The sequence below is a fragment of the Dipodomys spectabilis genome, unplaced genomic scaffold (assembly GCF_019054845.1).
Source record: "Dipodomys spectabilis isolate Male_0828 unplaced genomic scaffold, ASM1905484v1 ptg000187l, whole genome shotgun sequence".
NCBI lineage: Eukaryota > Metazoa > Chordata > Mammalia > Rodentia > Heteromyidae > Dipodomys > Dipodomys spectabilis.
Window position 1 is genome coordinate 3,303,240 of NW_024870864.1, and position 23,888 is coordinate 3,327,127.

General features: G+C 45.8%; 1 protein-coding gene across 1 annotated transcript in view; it reads left to right on the forward strand.

The window, feature by feature from the left end:
* Window positions 1–867: 867 nt before the first annotated feature.
* Window positions 868–23,888, forward strand: part of LOC122121358 (tyrosine-protein kinase ZAP-70) — a 29,837-nt gene continuing 6,816 nt past the window's right edge. Inside the window, exons 1-4 of the mRNA XM_042695531.1 lie at window positions 868–1,000; window positions 1,141–1,216; window positions 10,125–10,543; window positions 11,601–11,761. Coding sequence (XP_042551465.1) covers window positions 10,142–10,543; window positions 11,601–11,761 — 563 coding nt within the window. The 5' untranslated portion in view covers window positions 868–1,000; window positions 1,141–1,216; window positions 10,125–10,141. The remainder of the gene's footprint in view (window positions 1,001–1,140; window positions 1,217–10,124; window positions 10,544–11,600; window positions 11,762–23,888) is intronic.

Below are 23,888 nucleotides of genomic sequence, written 5' to 3' on the forward strand. Positions count from 1 at the left end.
ATGAGGGGGCTCCTCTGAGTACACAGCATCCAGCTCTCATCTATGTGTGGATTCAGCTCACTCCCCCTACTCTCTCATTTGAGGACATTTGAGGACAGAGACAGGGAGTCACTGCTGTCTCTCTGCCTGGCACACAAAGGAGCTCAGAAGTTTTAAGTTTTTGGCCTTGTTCGGTGGGTTTCTCCTCCATTTAGCTTTTTTTTTTGTGGTGGGGTCAATCATGGGTCATGAATGCTGTCCCTCAGCTCTTCAGCTCAAGGCTAGCACTCTACCGCTTGAGCCACAGCGCCACTTCTAGCTTTTTCTGCTTGTGTGGTGCTGAGGAATTGAACCCAGGGCCTCATGAATGCAAGGCAAGCACTCTACCACTGAGTTACCTTCCCAGCCCCTCCATTTAGCTTTAACCTGCCTGTAAAACAAATAAATCACCCCTCTGGGGGTTCAGCCAGGGGCAGTCCCTCGTCCAAACCCCCTTGGGGGAAAAGTGGGATGAGAGTGTTTTCCAGTTTTCATGGGACCTGGAGGTCTCCTTCCATCCTGCGGCCTCACCCCCACTTCAGCACATCTAGGCTCCCTTTTCTCTGCTGCTCAGGTTTGGGGGCGACTATTCATTTTACCCACCCAGCCTGCAGTAAGCCTTTCCGTTACGGCCCCTCTCCACATGCCGCTGAGGCAGATATTACATGGCACTGGAAATGTCCTCTGCCCTCCCCAGAGCCTGTGGCGTGTGATTTTCCTTGAACACAGCACTTTGTGACTTTGCCATGCACTTCAAATGCAACCCTTCTTTCCTGTCTTCACATCAAAGAAATGCATTGAGTTGTATATTAGTCTGCTGGTGAGAGAGCTCCCACACAGCAGGCCTTCCGGCCAGCCCTGTCCTGCTTGGACCTTAGTGTTGCCACTGGGCCAGTCAGATGAGTGGCCACCACTGGGTTCAGACCATATCCTGTCACCACAGCCACCCGAAGGGGTCCTGGAGCGCGATCCCCTCCCCCAGGTGTGAACCTTGGCAGGAAGTGACTTTCTTACACTTGCTGTGTGTGTAAGAAGGGCAGGGCATCTGCAGTGGCTCTTAAACTGGGGCTCCGGCAGCCAGGAAACCCATGTTTACTAAGTGGGCCTCAATTCTTTTCCTAGAGTAGGCCTGTGTTGGTGTTAGGGACCAGACAGCCTTTCAGGGGCCCTGCGCCATCTGCCATCTGCACATCTTCAGGTAAGTCAAGCCCAGACGGGGCAGCACTTGGCTCATAGCCCTGGGGTGGCCTGTCTTTGGAGGACAGAGGGTCAGACATGAGTCAGGAAGCTGCTGGGAAGGACAGAAGGGCCACACACACAGCTGTGGCCATGATGGAAGTAGTAGGTCACTTCCTAGAAGGTCAACAGCACAGTAGTGTCTAGGGGATACAGAAATGTCTGCTTAGTCCCTGGCTCCTGCTGAGCTGGGTTAGAACCATATCTTTGGCTCCAGGAAGCAGAGAAACCTCTGGAGAAAGCAAATGTGTACTCTAGGTCCTGTGAATGCTAGGCTAGCTCAACAGAGCTGTTAATTTGAACAGCGCAGTGCTGATGAGGAGACCCAGGGCAGACTCAAGTCTCTTGTAGGCAAGCACAGGTAGCCTACAATCTGGGAGGACTCAGAGAGGTGAAGGAACCAACTACTTGATTTCTTCTTGATCACGCTGTGTCCTTGGCAAGTTTCTTGGTTGGTCAGAGCCTTGATTTGTGCTTGATCTATTAAAAGCCTTGATCTGTTAAATGCAGATTCAAATATGAGCACTGAGTAAGTGCGGAGGTAGAGGCTGAGAGAGGTGTCTCTGACAGGGAAGAGTCTTGGCAGGGAGAAACAGAGGCTTATTGGTGAGTAACTCAAGAGCTTCATCTCTCTTGTCTTGGCTAGGCCAGTGAGCACGTAGTAGGTGTTTTCTGACAGAATAGTCAGGGGCTCACAGGATGGAAGAAGGTCTTTAGATGCCACCTGGAAGTCTTTCTGGACTAATTTACAGCTTCCTTTTCCTCTCCCCCTTTCTTCTTTTTATTTATTTATTAATTTTTATTGTAAAGATACTATACAGAGGGTTACAGTTACATGAGTAAGGTAATGAGTACACTTCCTATTGAGCATTGTTACCCCCTCCATCGTTTCCCCCCTACCATCCCTTCCCTCCCTACCTTCCCTGAGGTTCTTTGTTTTTGATTGTGATTAAGTGATTACATAATTTCCCGAATTTCACAGTATTGTGGAATAATGATGCTCATTTAAAGTCACAAGTTCATTCTAACTTTCCTGGAGCAAATTGTCTATCACAGTCTATAACATATAACGGTGTACACATGTTATACACCATACATGTGATCAGCAGCATGGGGATATTTAGTAGTGGTTTGACCAGATGAGTGGGAGTTCTTTGTTTCTTAAGTCCTGTTAGTTTTGTCGTATCACCTAACATTTTGGATTTAGCATCCACTTATCAGGGAGACCATGTACCGTTTGTCTCTTTGCTCTTGGCTTACCTTGCTCAACATGATTCCTTCTAGCTCCATCCATTTCCCTGCAAATGCCATTATTTTGTCATTTCTAATGGCTGCATAATATTCCATTGTGTATAGATACCACAATTTTTGGATCCATTCATCTATAGTGGGACATCTGGGTTGTTTCCATATCCTAGCTATTGCGAACAGTGCTGCAATAAACATGGAGGTGCACGTGTCCTTGTATATTGGTTCCTGTTGTTCAGGGTAGATGCCTAGAAGTCGTATGACTGGGTCGTAAGGGAGGTCAATCTTTAGCTTTCTAAGGACCCTCCAGACTGCTTTCCATCCTCTCCCCCTTTCTACTAGCCTCACCCATGTAAGCCCTGCCAGGGCCGCTGGGTGGAGGGACAGCTGGCATGCTGTTAAAGTCTACATTCTAGAACCAGGGAGCTGGATTTGAGTTCTGGCTCTGCCACTTGCCAGCTGTGTGACCATGCACACCTCTCTGTGCCTTGGGTTCTGGACCTACACGTCCTTCCTACTCACCCTTGGCTGGTCTTTCTTGAGGATTAGTGAGAAGATAAATAGGACACCTGGCCCATAGCAGGTGCTGTATTAGTTTTTGCTATGATCTTAATGATTATCACTCATTCTCAGGCTCTGAACTCCAATTTCTAGAAACTCTCCAGTGGGCTGCAGTACCCAGACCCCTAATGATCACTCTGTGCTAACCACTCTATGCTGACCACCTTCTGGCCTAGTACAAGGAACAGAGGGGAAAGGAAGTGTTTCTGATCTGGAGCCAGTTTTTCTCCCCAGATCCCAGGGCCTCTGGTAGTGCCTGGAGATATTCTTAGTCTTTATTTGGGGCTGTGACTAATGCTCAGTAGACAGAGGCCAGGTGTGCTGCTGAATACCTTACAATAGCCAAGGAAGCCCTGTCCTCTTGCTCACTCTACCATTCCTTCTCTCCTTTTTATTGTCCCGGAGCCTCAGATTCAGAGGGGGAAAGTTCCTTGCTGGTGTCACATAGCTCTCAGGACCCAGGTAGTAGAGGTTGGGGGAGGAGTTGGCCTTGCTCTGTGGAGTGGAGAGACACTTGGAGGGTGATGAATTTGAGGACCTGCTCCCGACCCCTCAATAGCCCAGGTCCTGACAGTCTAGGCCCTGATAGTCAACAATAGCTTAAAGTGCTGCTGCTATACCTTGGCCAATCTAGGGCATGGGGCCGTGAAACCCCTGAGGATTCAGCTCAGAGCTGTGTGAGTACTGGTGCTTGAATTCAGGACCTCTCACTCTTGCTGGGCTTTTTCATTGAAAGCTAGTATTCTACCATTTGAGCCCCACTTCTGGCTTTTTGCTAGCTAATGGGAGATAAGGGATAAGGCTTTCACAGTCTGTTTTGTGAACTGGCTTCAAACTATGGTTCTCATGGTAAGCACTGATTTGAGGCTTTTGATGCTCAAAGTATGTTCTGTGGAACAGTCGACCTTCCAGGTCTGCTACCCATGGGAGTTAAAGTCATATAACCAGAGCCCTCTGAAATGTTCCCCCAGCATTTGAAGCATATTTGACAATCTGGTCCTGTCTCATTTTGAAGTCTGTTTGGGATCAGGTCGGTCTGGGACAGGCATGGGTAACACCGCTATTCCCCAGAGGACATTTGAATAGTGGAACTTCACGCAGGTCTGTCCTGCTAATGATCTTAGGCTTCTGCCATCTCCAATAGCCAGAGTTGTCAGAACAAGCCTAGGGATCCATGGCCATGTTTGGAGCCATCCAGCAAGCTGTTGATTCTGGCAAAGACAAATGATGATGTAGGAGTAGTGAGCTTAAGAAGAGGTGGCCATGGTTACGTCCAGGGGATGAACAGGTTAATAATGGTGGGTTGGAGTAAGTAAAGGCCCCTGATCCAAGTGCTGCCTGGTGTCTCAATTATGCCAGGTTATACATCCCCCAGGAAGGCCAGAGGCTGCAGGTCTCTGGTCCCTGAGTCATGGATCACTCTGGGAAGCTGCAGATAGGCCCAGCTCTTCTGAGATCAGCAGCTCCAGGAAGGCCTGGCCTACAGAGGGGTGGAGGTGGCCTGATGATCTGCTTGTGTCTTACCCCTAGCCCTTTGTCTTCTGCCTCCTCTGTTTATCACTGCCATTCTCCATGTGGCTGGCCATGGGGTCCCTGTGTTTTACTAACGAGGATAGTGCAGAAAGGCTAGAGAGGGAGATTGATGCAGAAGCAGGGCTGGCTGACTCCTGTACTGCCTGCCTGGCAGGACAGTGGTTGTTAGTACTGTTATCATTAGGGTTGTCATGCACAGTGGGACAGGGAAGGTAAAGCTGAGGTACACAGGATAAGCTTTCTCTGGGTTGCCTTCACCCTGGAAGGTCAGCCTCCCCCCAGCTCCTCTTTTGCCCTAATTCACTTCTGTCTACCCAGGGTGCACCTGTGGCCACTGTGGGGTGGAACTTCGCAAACTGCAGCTTCCTGCCACAGCTTCCTGGCCCAGACACCAGCCTCATTACCCACCCCTCCCCACAGGCCCCAGATAAGCCCCCTACCCTGATGCCTTGCTTGGTACTCAGTGGGGGGCAGCTTCATGGTCTTCTAAGATGGGCCGGCTGGACTTGGGAAGATGGAGGAGGGAGAGGAAGAAATACTAAATGGGGAAGCACTCTGGATAAGAGTTTGGAAGGAAGGCAACAGACACAGCCTAATAAACAGAGAGCTGAGGATTTTAGATCCAACGAATTAAGCAAGTGAGAGCCACAGTACATTCTTGAGGAAGGGAGGCCGTGAGGAAGAATCATCTAGAAGCGCCTGGCAGACCCCACAGCTTACGTAGCTCAAGTGGAAATTGACTGGGGTTCAGCTGACCACAGATACCATGTGAACTAGTTCTAGATCTCAAGTTGTATTCATAGAAACAGTGGGTGGAGATCAAAGTGGCGGTAGTTAATGCTTCCAGTGCAAATCTATCTCAGGATGGAGCTGGGGGTGGCAGCATTTATAGCCAGACAGAATAACCAAGTAAGAGAATCTGGGAGTGGAAGCAAAGGAAGGAGAGTCAGCAGGAAGGAATGGAGTTGGGGGAGCCAGAGCAGGGTATTTGCTAAAGACTAGAGAGATCTTCGAGGCCTAAGCAGGAGGGGAAGGTCATAGGATCTATTATTGGTGGACCCAGCTTCAAGGAGGGTGATATCGGTGCTGGGGAGCAGGTGGGGAGGGGGCAGAACATCTTTAAGGCGGGATCAGAGGTAGAGTGGGAGACAGACTGAACTTTTCCTCCTTTAGTTATTTATTTTGGTGCTGGTGCTTGAAATCAGGGCTTGAGCACTGTCCCTGAGCTTCTTTGATCAACACTAGCACTCTACTACTTGAGCCACAGCTCCATTTCTGTGTTTTTCTTTTCTTTTCTTTTTTTCTGTCGGTCATGGGGCTTGAACTCTGGGCCTGGGTGCTGTCCCTCAGCTCTTCAGCTCAAGGCGAGTGTGCTACCACTTGAGCCACAGCGCCACTTCCTGGAACAGATTCTTAAAAAAAACACTTTTTTTGGAAGACTTTTCCTTTATTTTTATTTTTAATTATTTTGTTGGTACTAGAGTTGAACTCAGGGCTCTATGTTTGCTCAGTTTTCTTCTTTTGCTGGTTTGGCACTCTACCACTTGAGTGACATTACAGCATTTTTTTTTTTTTTTTTTGGTTGGTCATGGGGTTTAACTCTGGGCCTGGGCGCTGTCCCACAGCTCTTCAGCTCAAGGCCAGCGTTCTACCACTTGAGCCACAGCACCATTTCCAGTTTTCTAGTGGTTAATTGGAGATAAGAATCTCATGGACTTTCCTGCCTGGGCTAGCTTTGAACCTTGATCCTTAGATCTCAGCCCCCTGAGTAGCTAGGATTAAGGCATGAGCCACTGGTGCCCGGCTGTACATTTTTGCTGGTTAATTTGGGAGTTTCATAGACTTTTCTGCCTGGGCTGACTCTGAACTATAATTCTCCAGGTCTTAGCTTCCTGAGTAGCTAAGATTATAGGCCTGAGCCATGGGGTACCTAGCTATTTTATTTTCCAGGTTGGCCATGAATTCCTGGATCCTCTTGTCTCAGCCTCCTGAGTTCTGGGATTATAGGTGTACACAACCACAACCAGCTAAAAACACTCATTTTAGACACTGCTACAGATGGAAACACAGAGGCAGAGTTGTGGTCACTGGAGCACTTGCTGGTAACTTGGGACATTCAGGACCCCTCAAGGCCCATGTAACACCAGCATCAGAGACATCTAGTCAGCAGCCTCCAGTGCCCTGACTCAGACTTGGCCTGATTCTCATTCCAGGATTTTCCTCTGGCCCCAGCACCCATCTCTGGGGGCCCCTGGACACCAGGGCAAAAGGCACCTTTCCTCACCCACCAAACCTTTTGATACATTCTCTACTTACCTTTTTTTTTTTGTCTGTAGTGGGGCTTGAACTCTGGTCCTGGGCGCTGTCCCTGAGCTCTTCAGCTCAAAGACATAGCTCTACCACTTGGGCCACAGTGCCACTGAGATCCTCGGATCTCAGCCTCCTGAGTAGCTAGGATTACAGGTGTGAGCCACCAGCACCCGGCCTCTATTTACATTGGCACTACTGAGAAGACATCTTGCAAACATAGTTTATGTCCTGGTGGCCTTGATGGGCCTAACTTAGAGAGACAATAGGTCATTGTTATAAGGAGCTGGTTTTCTTCCCCAGCATTATACAAAAAACTTGCAAGTATACAGAAAATGAAAAGAAAAGTACTCCTGTTATATACAGAATTTTACCCTAGCTCCTACACTATGTGCAATACTTATCACAGAAGATAAACATCATTATTCACAGATTCTACAGCTTCAAATTCATGCACTTGCTAACTAACATTTATTTGTAATCCTCCAACTAGTATAGTGGTTTTTGGTCATCTGCAGACGCATTCACAAAGGAAAAACATTTGAGTCACTGATGCACACATCCCCACTGAGGTTAAATAACGTGGGGCTCTGGCTTTTTTTCATACCTCATTCTGTAATTAAATGAATTTTTTAAGTTATTAGGGAATCAAACTCGAAGCCGTGCACATGCTAGGCAAACATTCTATCAAATATGTGCTTTTTAAACCACCAATCTGGAGCAACATTTCTGGAAATTTTGTACTTTTTGCTGGTGAATAAAATATCCTAAGTCCTGGCTGCTGGTGGTTCACATCTGTAAACTTAGCTACTCAGAAGACTGAGATCTGAGGATCACAGTACAAAGCCAGATCAGGCAGTAAAGTCCATGAGCTTCCTATCTCGCATTAATCAACAAAAAGTAGAAGAGGAGGCATGGCTCAAGTGGTAGAGCACTAGCTTTGAACAAAAAAGCTAAGGGACAGTATCCAAGCCCCAGTACTGGCACACCTACACACACACACACACACACACACACACACACATGTCCCCAAGTATAGTGCTAAGCTGTGCCTAATGGAACAGACATGGGTCAGAGAGGCAGTATTAATAAACCAACAATTATATGTTGCCAAAGTTTTCTTTTTTCCTTTTAGTCCTGAGGATCAAGTCCATGCCAATCAAGCGCTCTACCACTGAGCTACATCCCTAGGCCTAACAATGTATAACATAAAGTGACATAAAACCCACATAAAATAATTACATTTTGATCACTTGATGAAAATGTGATCAGAGTAGTGCAGGAACCCAAATCCGTATTTCCTCTAGAAGCAATGGTTCAGTATTTGGCTAACTCAGTGTTTACAGTGATTTTACAGAGTTATTGTGAATCCTAAGAATTGAGTGAGGGATGGTGAGGCATGGTGACTCATGTCTGTAGTCTCAACTATTTTGGAGGTAGAGGCTGAGAGGACAGTAGTTTGAGGCCAGTGTGGACAAAAGTTGGCAAGATTCCATTTCAACAAAAGAAGCTGGCCCAGAGTTCAAGCCCCACACCGACAAAGAAGAAGAAGAAGAAGAAGAAGAAGAAGAAGAAGAAGAAGAAGAAGAAGAAGAAGAAGAAGAAGAAGAAGAAGAAGAAGAAGAAGAAGAAGAAGAAGAAGAAGAAGAAGAAGAAGAAGAAGAGGAGGAGGAGGAGGAGGAGAAGAAGAAGAAGAGAAGAAGAAGAAGAAGAAGAAGAAGAAGAAGAAGAAGAAGAAGAAGAAGAAGAAGAAGAAGAAGAAGAAGAAGAAGAAGAAGAAGAAGAAGAAGAAGAAGAAGAAGAAGAAGAAGAAGAAGAAGAAGAAGAAGAAGAAACTGGCCATTGTGGCAGCTATACTGGACAATTTAAGTAGAAGGTCCTATTTCAAAAACAACAAAAGCAAAAGGGCTAAGGGTATGGCGTGAGTTGCATCATCATCATCACACACACACACACCACAAATTGAAACATTTATATAACTATCTGCTACCTATTATCCATCCATATCTCTTGATCCTTCCATTTGTAATCATTATATTTCGTTATATTTTAGATGCCTTTTGAAGTCAATTTCAGTCATCAGAATGCATCACAGCCTACACTTACAAGCATTATTTTATGGTGCTTTATGGGAGGGATTATAACAGGCCCCTGTGAGATCCACTCTCCATCAAAGATAAAGGACATCACCATCACTCCAGAAAGTTTAAGGAAGACCACTTTATTTTCCTTATTTTCCAGATTCATTGTTCTTTTTTCTTTTCTTTCTCTCCCTCTCTTCTCCTTTTCTTTCCTCCTCCCTTAATCCCAGATATCACTCATTTACTTGCTATTTTGACAGAACTGGATTTTGAACACAGGGCCTTTCACTTGTTAGGTAATTACTCTACCATTTGCCTGATTGATAAAGATCTTTGTGGTCTCTGCTTCCTGAGTAGCTGGGGCTACCAAACGTGACTACCAGGCTACTTGCATAGGCTTCATTTTAACGGTGGTATCAGGGTTCCTGGTGGAGTTAAACCCTAATATATCAAAGGCATCCCCTATTGATGGATATTCAGACTAGCTCATGCTCTGTTAAGGAGTGTACAGAGCAAGGCAAGCGGCAACTATAAGGCTGAGCAAGGTAGCTCTCATGAACAAAGATTGTTGGGCCTCGGGTCCCTTTGCTCGTGCTGTTCCTCTGCTTTATGTTCCCCCACTCCATGGGGAGGGGGCTTTTTTAAAAAGCTGGATCCATCTTCTGATCTTGGCTCAAATATACCTCCTCCGAGAAGGTGACCTCCAATCTCTCCTGAACTAACATTCTTTCTCCTTTGGAATCACGATCTTAACTGTTCTGCTTGTTTTGTCCCACTGCCCCTGCATCCTCTCCCTACCCCCGCCCCTCCCCTTTAAAGTTTCATCTTCAGGAGCGCAGGGAGGGACCCAGTGTGCCCGGGAGAGTCAATCCTCAGCCCCGGGTGTGAAACAGTAAAGCATTCAACACGCATTTAGGAAATGGCCAGATCGTTTCAGGTGCGGTAGCAAAGAGAGCAGTTGAGGTATCTGCAGCAGGTCGCTGAAGTCAGAGGTGGGTCTGGAACTCGCCGTCTGTGTCCAGCTATGTCCAGCAAGCCCTGGCTCCTCTCCACGCGGGCAAAGCAGGCTCTCGGCCGCTGGACGGGCTCAGGAAGGGCAGGGAGGGCCCTGATGCGCATCCCGCCCCTCCGCACCCACAGGGCCTGCGCGGGCGGCGATGCCGGACCCCGCGGGACACCTGCCCTTCTTCTACGGCTGCATCTCGCGCGCCGAGGCCGAGGAGCACCTGAAGCTGGCGGGCATGGCCGACGGGCTCTTCCTGCTGCGCCAGTGCCTGCGCTCGCTGGGCGGCTACGTGCTGTCGCTGGTGCACGACGTGCGCTTCCACCACTTCTCCATCGAGCGCCAGCTCAACGGGACCTACGCCATCGCGGGCGGGAAGGCTCACTGCGGCCCCGCCGAGCTCTGCGAGTTCTACTCGCACGACCCAGACGGCCTTCCCTGCAAACTGCGCAAGCCGTGCAATCGGCCGGCGGGCCTCGAGCCGCAGACCGGCGTCTTCGACTGTCTGCGCGACGCCATGGTGCGGGACTACGTGCGCCAGACGTGGAAGCTGGAGGTGAGAGCGTGGGCTGGGGGCGGGGCCTGCGGGCTGAGGGGACGGGCCGGGGCGGGGCCTGGGGCTGAGGGGGCGGGCATGGGGCGGGGCCTGGGGGCTGAGGGGCGGGCCAGGGGCGGGGCCTGGGGCTGAGGGGGCGGGCCTGGGGCGGGGCCTGGGGCGGGGCCTGGGGGCTGAGGGGCGGGCCAGGGGGCGGGGCCAGGAAGGAGACCGGGGATTGTGGGGCGGATACTGGGGCAGGGCCTAAAGCATTTGGACATAACTTGAAGGCGTGGCCTGGAGCCTATGAAGTGGGCCCGGGGGCGGGGCCTTGAGCCTTCGGGCCGGACTTACGGGCCTCATTGAGGGACAGACCCCGGTGGGGCCAGTGGTCTCTGGGTCGGATTCAGGGACGGATCCTGTGGGGTGGGCCAAGGATGGGGCCGGCAGAGTGGACCCAGGGGCAGGGCCAGGCAGGGAGAAAAGTTTAGGAGGGCGTATGGGGGATTTTTTTTCTTTTTCTGCCTGTAGAATGCGGTAAGGTGTGGGATTTGGAAGTAAGAGGGTGAGGTTGATGGCAGGACATAGAAGGGGTTTGTGAGAAACAGGCTCTGTGGTGGTCCTCCACAGTGTGCCATAGCCTGAGCTATGGTGCACAGCTATCTGTACCAGACTAGAAGGGCTCTCGGCCTGGACGGGTCCAAAATCTCTGACTGGAGACCCAGTCAGAGAGGGCTGTCTATGAGGCGTGTTGGCGGAGTAGCTTGAGTAGCCAGGGGGGCAGTGGGTTTTAGTCCTCTATAGCCTGCACTACGCTAGACCATCCAACTACCGCATCTGATCTTCAAGCTGGAGACATGCTTGAGGGAGCCATGGTGCCTCTTGCGCAAATGGTGAAGGAGACCTTGGAGAGGGTGTAAGAGCCGCCCTCCACAGTCTAGAGGCTGCATGGAAGAGTGTGGGTGAGAGTAGCCTTACTGGATGGGGCAGTCAGGAGAGTCCAGGAGATGCACCTGTGAGTGCTCCTGGGGCTCTGTATTTGGCCACACTTGAATCCTCCTTTACCCTCCTTTTCCAGGGTGATGCCCTAGAGCAGGCCATCATCAGTCAGGCCCCGCAGGTGGAGAAGCTCATTGCCACCACGGCCCATGAGCGGATGCCCTGGTACCACAGCAGCCTGACGCGGGAGGAAGCCGAGCGCAAGCTCTACTCTGGAGCGCAAACAGACGGCAAGTTCCTGTATGTGGGACCTGTGGTTCCTGGGTGTAAGGCCGGGGCTTATTGGCTGGGATCCTGGGTGGGTAGGTGATCAGACCTGAGTCTGATCGTGATAGGATGGGGGGCTTGAGGGTGTGCCTGTGTGGGCACATGTAAAGGGACTCCTAGCAAAACCTCCAGGTCCAACGGGTTGAACCCAACTTTTGCCACCTATCAGCTGTGACCCTTGGGCAGGTAGTCAAAATTTCTCTCTGTCTCAGATTCTGCTCTTCATTAGATAGCTGCTGGGTACCAGACACTGAGGATGTGGCCTAAATCAAATAGACATAAGTGTCCTGGTGAATGACAGGTAGAACAACAACAACAACAAAAAAACAAAGGCCTCTCATAAAACCCAACTAATAAGGTCTAGCTAGATATGTATGATTGGAAATCCTGTGTGTGTTGTTTGGGTGGCCAGAGAAGCTTTTCACAAAAAGGCAACTCTAGCACAAAGAACTGGAGATGAGAAGGGAGTTGGGGAAGGATTGAGGTAGCTCAGTGGTGGAGCTCTTGCTTAGCACACAGGCCTTGGGTTAATCACCAGCACCAAACCACAAAACCAAACATCCTAGAAGAGAGATGGCAGCTTTGAGGTGGAAGGTGCTTCTGGCAAACAGGATGGCAAGTGCAAAGTTCAGAAGGTAGACATTTATCTGACATTTTGAAGGAACATGGAGGAGGCCAGTGGTCTGGAGCACTTAGAGCAGTGTGGGAGGAGGTTGATGCAGAAGGTAATTCTGGCTCTGTGTGTGTGTGTGTGTGTGTGTGTGTGCTTAAAGTCAGGACCTAGGCAATGACTCTTACCTTTTTTAAAAATAGGAAATCACTTGATTTTATTAATATTTAAGAACATTAAAACAAATGAATTATGAACAATGTTACATTAGTATTTAAATATAACCTAAAACATTAGAAAGTAACATTATAAAATATAAAATGAAAAATGAGCTGGTGGCTAACACTTGTAATCCTAGCTACTTATGAGGCTGAGTCTGAGGGTTGTGGTTCAAAGCCTGCCTAAGCAGGAAAGTCTGTGGAACTCTTATCTCCAATTAACCACCAGAAAACCAGAAGTGGAGCTGTGGCTCAAACTGATAGAGCACTAGCCTTGAGCAAAAAGAATTCAGGGACAGCACCCAGACCCTGTGTTCAAGTGCCAGAACTGACAAAACAAAACCAATAAGATCTTCATTAGTATGAATAACAGTGCTTGTCTGTTGATAAATTCATTTCAGTCTGGAACACAGAAAGATAATGCTACTCACATATCTGCTACACCATTGGACCTGCTTCTTCCTTCAATTTTAACTGGGTTAAGATTGAAAACTCTAGTTCACACAAACTGGTTGTGAATGATAGAAACAGAAAGATACTCTTCTACAAAGCAAAAGAAAGTAAAAAATGCTGACAAACTTTAAGGTGTCATAATCATTCTTAAATGCATAAGTACAAGTAAGTTGCTATAATTCATTGTCTTTGTGAGAGTGAAACACTAAGTTTAACTCTGTTACTGATTCAGAGTCTTGAAAAGCAAATTAATATGCTAACCAATTTCATGTTCCTCCAATATATCCAATTTCTGTTCTAGAAAAAAAGTGAGCTGGGCGCCGGTGGCTTACGCTTGTAATCCTAGCTACTCAGGGAGCTACTCTGGTTCAAAGCCAGCCTGGGCACAAAAGTCTGTGAGACTCTTATCTCCAATAAACCACCAGAAAACCAGAAGTGGCGCTGTGGCTCAAATGGTAGAGCTCTAGCCTTGAGCTGAAGAGCTGAGAGACAGCGCCCAGGCCCAGAATTCAAGCTCCATGACCGACCCCCAAAAAAAAAAAAAGGTTAAATGATTAAAGTTTGAGACAGTGAAGTGAGATGCAGTAATATATCTGGTTTCATTTCTTTCAAAACTCTTCATTAATAACAATCTCTTCAATATGTTGTAAAAAACTGTAGAAACATGTAGTGTCTTGGACAATTACTTTTTTTTTTTTTTTGGTGCCAGTCCTGGAGCTTGAACTCAGACATGGTGCTGTCCCTGAACTTTTTTACTCCAGGCTAGCATTCTACACTTGAGCTACAGCTCCACTTCCTGCTTTTGGGTAACTAATTGGAGATAAGAGTTTCATGGACTTTCCTGTTGGGGCTGGCTTTGAAACATGATCCTTAGATCTCAGCCTCTGAAGTAGCTAGAATTATAGGCATAAGCCACTGGCATCCTGCTAAGACAATTACTTTTAAGTCTTGCTTGCTACAGCATCTTCTGGAATACTTGGATCTCTTCAACATGTTGGAATGCATCACAGATTTTCTGCTGAACTTTTAAATTCAGTTAACATAATTCCAAACATATTGGTTACATATGCCAATTTCATGACTCAAGTACTCATTACTTCATCACTCATCTTCAAAAATGTTTGCAAGATAAGATTTTCCCCCTTAAGATTATGAACCTCATTTGTGCACTCATAAACCCAATTAGTATTTTCCCTTGAGAACCAATGACTTTGGTGTGATTGAGTAAATGGGTCTGACTGATTCCAATTTTTGAACAGTATGTTTCAAGAAGTTAGTTAATAAGTGAGCTCCCTTTAATAAGATTAGTGACCTTTACTGCAGTTTCACATAGTTCTATAAGGATCTATAATATCCTGTGGAAGGTCTCTGGATTTCAAGCTTCAGTGATTCTATGTGGCACCATTATTAGTCACTGGTAGCTTTTATTTTCGATCACTGTGCTTTTGCTTCCCAGTTATGCTTGCTGTACCATCACTTTTAATGCCTTTACCATTTCCCCACTTTCATTTGTAATGATCAACACTTATGCACCTTTCTAATTCTGTAAAAATATCTAGTCCACTTAAATGTTAGGTTAAATTAAGAACCATAAAAAATCCTCCATAAAATGAGCTCATCACTCATATCTGATTTGTTGGCATTGTTTTTGTTCTTCTTTCCTCTCTAGCCTTCATGGCTGAGTTTGCTAACAGTGTTAAGTGTATTTTCTGGCTGCTCCTCTTTGAGACAGGAGTCTACCATGAGTCTCCAGCCTTTTAATAAAGACTCCAAGATTCAACCTTCTCTGTTTTCTCATCTTACAACAATATAAAATAAGTGTTGTGCAAATTCATCAAGTTGAATTACAAATTCTATACCAGACTGCCACCAACTAATAAGCAGTGTTTCTAAAGGCTCTGCAGTAGCAGGTGTAGTTTTTAATTTATTGGCCAACTTATCAAACATTGTGCACACCATATCCAAACATTCTGGAATAAGTTTTCAGTATCTGTGGGGGATAGTTTTTTCTTTTGCTACAGATAGATTCCACATTAAATATTTCTCACTAAAAGTAGAAAAACAACTAAGAAACTGTGTTTCTTAGAAACTGTGCTAATACCTTTTGTTAGAAGTCTCTACCGAATAAAGCACACTACACACACATCCAGGGAAGGAAAAGGTTTGATGTCAGAAAAACTGCTTTTATCCTGGGTAATTATAGGGGAGTGAACCTGTAGGAATGAAGTAGGAAGTAAATCTGTAGGAATGGGGAAATGGGAGTCTGTATTGTGTATGGGAAATGGATGGTAACAGGGAGTGAGTGGGAAATTGATTGTGAGGGGGTTGGTGTTATTTGTTAGGCCAGGTCAGGGTGACTGAGATGCAGGCAGCCTGGTGGAACCTGAGCAGTTGTAATGCTGGCCACCACAGGATGACTACCAGAGCCAACAACATTTCTTTTTATTTTTTTTAAAAAAAAATATTCAAGATGCTTACCAGTAAGTTCAGCTTGCTGCTGAGTTTCTAACTACCTTTTGAACTATGGAGGTTTTAAGATTTCGTGGTCAGAACATTATTACAAATAACACGCTGAGGTCTGTCATTTTTCAAAGGGGTTTTCACATTTGATAAAACCATATTTGGGGCTGGGAATGTGGCTTAGTGGTAGAGTGCTTGCCTAGCATGCATGAAGCCCTGGGTTCAATTCCTCAGTACCACATACATAGAAAAAGGCAGAAGTGGCTCTGTGACTCAAGTGGTAGAGTGCTGCTAGCCTTGAGCAAAAGAAGCTCAGGGATAGTGCCCAGGCCCTGAGTTCAAGCCCTAGGACTGGCAACAGAACAAAACAAAACATATTTTGAGTAATCTTCATATAATAGCTTATATTTTTTCCTTTTGAAATGAGGTTCAAATGAAGTTGGAGTTAGAAGATTAGTGTCAATATTCTCAATATTGTCAGATCCATTAGTTGAACTTGAACAAGTTTCTGCATGTTTCATTATTCCTTTCTTGTGTGTATATATGTGTCAGTTATGGGGCCTGAACTCAGGGCCTGGGTACTATCCCTGAGCTTTTGTGTTCAAGGCTAATGTTCTGCCACTTAAGCCATAGCTGCACTCTGGCTTTTTGGTTATTAATTGGAGATAAGAGTCTCTAGACTCTTATCTGCCCAGTCTGGCTTTGAACCACAATCCTCAGATCTCAGCCTCCCGAGTAGCTAGGATTACAGGTGAGACCCACCAGCACCCAGCCCCTATTCCCTTTTCTTTTAATAAAGAAATGATCCAATTAAACAGTTTGTTCCAATCTGATTAAAATAATCTCTAACCCCCCAAACCATAGAGCCTCTATACTGTTATCAAAAATATACTCAGCACGTGTAACTGAATCTCAACTGAATGTCTCAAGACCTTACTTCTAGTTGTAAATCATAATATGAAAATAGAGTGCACCCACAGTTGCTATTATGAAAGTCAAATGACACCCACTAGCAAATGATTGAAAACCCCTTCTTAGCCGGCATGCACTATATTCATCATCTACTTCCCATCAGATACCTTTCTAGGATATTGACGTTTACCTACATATTTCAAACAGAGGATCTATGCAAAGCATTTCGATATTTTATATTTTATTTTGCTTTTAAATAAAGTTCATTATGACTCACAGAATGGAATCAATGACTCACAAATGGGTCACATCCATACCGTGAAAAACACAAAGACAATATGACATGTTGTGTTATTAGCTTGAGCATGTCTGCTTGATGAGGAAAAAGTAGCTTGATCTGCTAGATTGTTCTTGAGTTGTATAGAAACTTCTTCATGTGGGAGGAATACATCTTAGGTTTTCAGCCCTCATACTTTTTGATGAGAAGACTGTTTAAAGAGTGGTAATTAATGGATGGGTTCAGTGAGGATCCAATGAGGTTTTTTTTCCTATAACTAGGTCAACTATTTGGTTGGAGTTGATGATGTATTATTATTATTATTATTATTATTATTTTTATTTTTATTTTTATTATTTTTTGTCGGTCGTGGGGCTTGAACTCTGGGCCTGGGCGCTGTCCCTCAGCTCTTCAGCTCAAGGCGAGCACTCTACCACTTGAGCTACAGCGCCATTTCCGGTTTTCTGGTGGTTTATTGGAGATAGGAGTCTCACGGTCTTTCTTGCCCGGGCTGACTTTGAACCGCGATCCTCAGATCTCAGCCTCCTGAGTAGCTAGGATTACAGGCATGAGCCACCAGTGCCCGGCTATTATTATTATTTTTGTCAGTTGTGGAGCCTGAACTCTGGGCCTGGGCACTGTCCCTCCTCTCTTCAGCTCAAGACTAGCACTCTACTACTTGAGCCACAGCACCACTTCCGGCTTTTTTTGCTTATGTGGTGCTGAGGAATTGAACCCAGGGCCTCATGCATGCAAGGCAAGGATTCTACCACGGAGCCACCTTCCCAGCCCCACGTATTATTATAGAGCTTTTTTGGAATACATTCTTGATCTCTAGTCTAGTCCCAGCAAGCACATTTCACACTTGGACCTGCAACTCAGTATACTTGCCATTTATGCATTGAACCACTTCCAGTCTCATCCTAAATTCCCTCATCCAGCCAGAAGTGGCTCCCTTACCTTTACTGCTCAAGGCTAGCACTCTACTATTTGATCTACAGTTCTATGTCTGGCTTTCTATTGGTTACTGAAGATAAGAGTCTCATGGACTTTCCTCCCATGGCTAGCTTTGAACCAAGATACTCCTGAGTAGCTAGGATTACAGATGTGAGCCATTGGCACCTAGCAAGTGTGGATCTGGCTTTTATCATGGGTCAAGTACAAGTTTATTGAAGCAACTCCCTTTACCTGTACTTCCAATGACATCAGCACCCACCCCAAGGATCTGTTAGAAGGATTATACAAATTAATACATGTAAAGCAATAGCACAGTACCTGGCATGTACAAAACTACCTTACATGGTAGATCTTCCTGTATGTAGCAACTGTGTGTCTGTGCAGATGAGGCCTTGTGGCTATTTGTGAGTTTATTATGGCAAAAGAATCTCTAAAAACTCTAAAAAATCTCTTAAGAACTACTAGAGGAAAAATAGTAAAGCAAACCAAAAGTGTCTACCTGTTAGATTAGATTGCTATTAAAAACTATCAACAAAAACCCCCCAAAAAAACAAAAAATTTACTATGAATTTGAGAGCCCAGATGGGGCTGTTGGTCTCTGATTTGCACCCAGGTTTGTGTGTGTGTGTGTGTGTGTGTGTGCGCGCGCGCGCGCGCGCGCACAAATGTTATCCAGATATCTACTCAAGTCACTCAGTCCTTGAATTGCAGAAAATCTTGGTGCTTGCTTCTTTCCCATGACCCCAGGAAGTTTGTGTTCTCCTCCAGGAAGCCTATGGGAACAATTCCCAGGGTCTTCCTTCTCATGGGTGCAGTCTTGGCTAAAGTTATTCCAGATGGATCCTTATCGTTACCCACTGTCCTAGGGCTCTTCCTCTTCTGAGGCCTGCCCACTTGGAGGAAGTGATCCCTTTCCTTGATTTCCTTCATCTAGGTGAGGTTCCCTTCCACAGGCCATGCTGTTGGCTGTTCAAAAGCTCTTTTTTTTCCCCACCCTATCTCACAGATTTAGGCTGTGAATTGAAGTGATTTTTTCTGAGGTTTCAGAGGGAGCTCTTGCATGCATATTACAAATTATGCTTTGAGGCTAGGGGTAGAGCGCAGTGGTAGATGACTTGCCTAGAATGCACAATGCCCTGGGTTCAATCCCTAGCACAACAAAAACAAACCAAACTAACTAAACAACAACAAAAAGGCTCAACTCAACTTCCAAGATGGTATTTTTGTTTGTTTGTTTGCTTGCTTCAGAACCAAGGTTTGAACCCAGAGCCTTGTGCTTGCTCAGCAGGTGCTTGCCACTTTAGCCAAACAACCAGCCCTGATTTTTGCCAGTTATTTTGGGACTTTTCTGCATTGACTGGCTTGGAACCACAATCTTCTGGATCTCAGCCTCTAAAATAGCTAGGATTACAGATGTGAGCCACTGGTGTCTGGCAAGGATAGCTTTGGAACAACTAAAGTGGGGGTTGTTTTCTTCATGAGGAAGCCTTTGCATTTATATCAGTTAGTTTTGCTGCATAACAAACCATTCTGAGACTTACTGGCTCAAACCCACAGTTTTTTTTTACAGGTCTGTGAGTCAGCTGAGCAGTTTTGGTCCCCTCAGTTGGGTGGGCATTGAATCCAGTGGGATGGTCACAATTATACATGTGGCTATTGGCTCAGTGTTGCCTGCATGGTTGGGGTGGTGATGGTGGTGATGGTGGTGGTGGTGGCGGTGGTGGTGGTGAACTGGTCAAAGTATGATCTTGTCCAGGAGTGTTCACACAGTACTGGAGTTATAGTACTGTGCAAGTTCCAGTATGCAAGTACTTCCTAAGCCTCTGAATATACAGTGTTACTGATGTCCTTTTGGCCAAAGGAAGTCCCATCACCAAATGCAAAGCCACTGTGGAAAAAGGATTACCTTAGAAGAATTAAATCAGCTATATTTACAAACATTATCATAGGATTGGAACAAAGGGTCATATTGAAGGCATGGGCATCTCAAACTTGGTGAGAGTTTGAGGTTATCTTTCTTCCCTTCCTCCCTCCCTCCTCTTTCCCCCCTCCTTCCCCCCTCTCTTCCCTCCTTCCCTCCCTTCCTTCTTTCCTTCCTTCCTTCCTTCCTTCTTCCTTTCTTTTTGTGAGGGAGGGTTGGTGGTGGCTGGTACTGGGGCTTGAACTCAAGGCCCACTCTCCCTTAGCTATTTTGCTCAAGGCTAGTGCTCTACCACTTGAGCCACAGCTCTACTTAGGGTTTTTTGTAGTTAGTTGGAGATAATAGTCTCATGAACTTTTCTGTCTAAGCTGCCTTCAAACCCCAAACCTCAGATAATCCCAGCCTCATGATTAACTACGGCTATAGGCTTGAACCACCAGTACTGGAAGTGCCCTCTTTTTTTCCCCGTTCAGACTATTAGCAAGAGAGCAGGGCTTGTATCTGGTGTGTCTAGAAGACTCAGTCTTCTGGTACCATGAAGGTGTCTGGTCCAGGTGTTCTTCACCTGCCCAGGTGTGATGCTCACTAAGATTTTCCCAGCATTCCCTGGCAAGGCTCACACTTTCTTATGTGCACATCACCCAGGTGCCTGAATGGCAGAGCTCTTTCCCAGTGGAAATTCCACCTGGAATTTCTGTGATTGCAGCCCCCTTTTCCTCCTTCTCTGCTTTTCCCTTCATAAATGTAAATTCATCTTTCTCTGACTTTTTAGTCTGGGTTCCCTTCTTGGGTTCCTCTCAAATCCCCTGATACAGCTTTCATTCCCACAAGTCTGTCTTGGGTTTTTCTTTCTTCTTCTCTCATTGCTTTCCTTCTTCCCTTTCTTCTACCTAACCATATTGTTTCTCAAATGGTTTAAAATATTTCTCATGGTTTCCTGACCCACCCTTTACTTGTTTTCAGTACTGGAGTTTGAACTCAGAATCTCCTGACTAGTAAACAGGCACTCTGCCATTTGAACCACATCCCTAGCCCTTTCTGCCTTAATTTATTTCTCAGATAAGGTCTCTTTTTCCTGGGTTAGCCTTGAACTGCCATCCTCCTACAAGTGACTGGAACTAGATGCATATGCAGCCATATTGGATTTTCTTTGTTTTAGATAATTTCATGAAGTTTTTGGCTGGGCTAGCCTGGGATCCTCTTATCTCTACCTCCCAAGTAGCTGGGATTACACCTGTGGACCACCATATCTGTCAAGGCAGATTGGATTCTGAGTCTCTATACTGGCTTCAACAACAGTAGAGTCTCAGCTTTGATCTCTGTGTGTGTATGTGTGTGTGTGTGTGTGTGTGTGTTTTAAATCTTATATTTCTGGTTCAGTGTTGTTTGACAAACAATTTCATTGCCTGAAGGAAATTTTACAAACTATTTGCACAAAACAGTTTAGGACAGGTTTTGAGTTAGCCAGTCAATCGAAATACAAGGAATCTCAGGAAAACCAGGACTAATAATGGCTCTGGGAATCAAACTAGCTTGAAGTCTAAGAGGCAAATGGGACCAGCAGATGGCAGGGGGTTGGGAGAAGTAGGATCTGGGTGGTGTACAATGACTAAAGCTTGCAGCTGAACAGGGGCACTATAAGGGACTCATTCACCAGTTATGAGGAGCCAGCCAGACTCCTGGCAAACTAGGCAGGACAGGTTCCAGACAGGTAGTAGATCTTCTCGTAGTATCTATAGTCAGTAATTACTTTGTCAGTGTGCGACTAGTTGGGGACAGAAAGTCAAAGCAGCAGCGATAGAACCTCACACAGGGAAGGGGTGAGGGCGAGAGAATAGTCCTGGTTGTCTACTTCCCAGATAAGAGTTCAAGATAAGGGTTCAGAAAGGCAGATACCACTTAGCCTAGAATTAATGCCAAAACCACCCTTACATTGATCCCATCTAAGTTGTTGATGAGCAAACGGAATTGTATGTAAGGCTGTGTGCTGCAAATATTTACTTTGTTTCTGTGTACTTAGTGGTGGCATTTTATGGTGCTGGTTAGTTCAATTTGAACAAGAACTTGACCCCTGAAAAGGCCATTCTAGAGCATCTTGCCAATATTTCTTAACCCCTCTGGGTCGTGGAACTCCTGCTGAAGCTGAACTCCTTTTATACCCTCCCCAACCCTTAAGTTTCCATCCCTGTAACAAATACCGGAGACAAAGCAACTTAAAAAGAGAAAAGGTTTATTTTTGTTTGGTTCATGATCAGTTGGTCCTGTTGTTTCAGGCAACAGAGTTAGATGTCAATCATAGGTAGCTATTAGCATTTGAGTTAGAAATGGATTTGGATCCTGATTCCATCTGATACGAATTGTGAACCCTTTAGGTAAGAGATAAAATCTTTTGTTGTTGTTGTTGTTGTTATTGTTGTTGGTCATGGGGCTTGAACTCTGGGCCTGGGCATGTCCCTCAGCTCTTCAGCTCAAGGCGAGCGCTCTATCACTTGAGCCACAGGGCCACTTCTGGCTTTTGACGTTTATGTGGTACTGAGGAATTGAACCCAGGGCCTCATGCATGCAAGGCAAGCACTCTACCACTGAGCCACCTTCCCAACCCCAAGAGATACAATCTTTTGCAAGCTACAAAACAGGATGATATTATTTCTATATGAGGAATGCTGTGAAGATTAAATGACAACTAGACGAAGAGTTTAGTACCAATTAGTTGCTCTATTTGTTAATCTTGTCAGATACTATATGTTGTTATTATTATTGTCAGGTCCTCTAGCTTGCTTGGCTTGGTTGATGCTCTAACATGTGACCTGTGTCTCCAGTCTGGCATTTTTGTTGGCTGTCTTGGAGATGGAGTCTTGCAGGTTTTTCTGCTCAGGCTGTCCTCAAATTGTGATCCTCTGGATCTCAGCCTCCCAAGTAGCTAGGATTACAGGTGTGAGCCACCAGTGTCTGGCTTCTATATATTATTTTAAGAATAAAGACATAAGTCAATTTCTTTGCCCATGCCTCTTGCTGAAGGACAAGTTCAACCTGCAAGTACAGAGAACTACCACTACCTAGTAGGCTTTTTACTTACTTATTGCAAATAAAGTCGGCTATGTGGCACTGGAATATAAGCAGTGACACTACCAATATTTCAGCCAGTGTGATATATTTCTGTTCTTTCATAAGTTCACATCTCTCCTTCCAAAGACAGTATTTGCCATATAACACACCACCCTAAATAGTGGCGTACAGCAGTCATTTATTCCCTCTAGGCAATCTGAGCTGAGTTTAGCTGGGTGAGTCTTCTGGTTTCTTGAGTTCATTCATGAGTCATCAGCTGGGAGGGTGACTGGAGGGGCATGGTCCCAGATGGTTGCACTCACACATCATGCCATGCGTGGGCAGGCTGACACCCCTGGGCTTCCCATGTGGCATCTCCAGGTTAGCTTGGTAGGCACAGAATGGTCAGGAACAGCAAGAGAGGACAGTAAGGGCTTGGTGCACAACTCTTTCTCAAGCCTCTGTGTGTGTCATGCTTGTAAATATCATAGGAGCTAAAGCAGCTCACTTGGTTAAGCTCTGATTTAGTAACTACAGAAATAGATTTTTATCTATCAGGGAGAACAATTGGTGGTGGTGGTGATGGTAGTGGTGGTGGTGTGGTGTGTGGGTGTATGTACAAGTATTATCTACATACTTGGTGTTGAGTTTCTCTTGTCTGCTTAAAACTTAAAGGTGTGGCCCTTTGGAAGTATTTTTACTTTTTTTTTTTTTTTTTTTTGGTCGGTCGTGGGGCTTGAACTCTGGGCCTGGGCGCTGTCCCTCAGCTCTTCTGCTCAAGGCAAGCGCTCTACCACTTGAGCTACAGCGCCACTTCCGGTTTACTTTTAAGTGAACAAGTCTCTAGCAACTGTAACCTCCAGACTAGCCCACTAATTTAAATTATTAAAGTGATTTCCTTTTGGTGGAACATTTGTGTTTCTTAGTTTGTGTTCAGCGTTCTCATTGCCACACCTTCCCTGATACACTTGTGGGATAGTCTGAGAACTGTGTCATCTTTCTTTGAGTGACAGTTGTAGATACCCTGGGAACTTTGTTATCCTCATCACAGTGTCTTTTGGGAATAAGCCATCCAGGAAAGGACAGGATGGTCACAGCCACCCCTCTGACTCTCACTCAGGCTCCACTGCCGTGATGTAGAGGATATTTTCCTGTTTTAATCTAAGGAAGCGTCTAATGGGCAGGTGTGCTCACAGCTGTCTGGTTTACCACGTATCTAGGCACAGAGATGCATGGCCTGGTGGTAT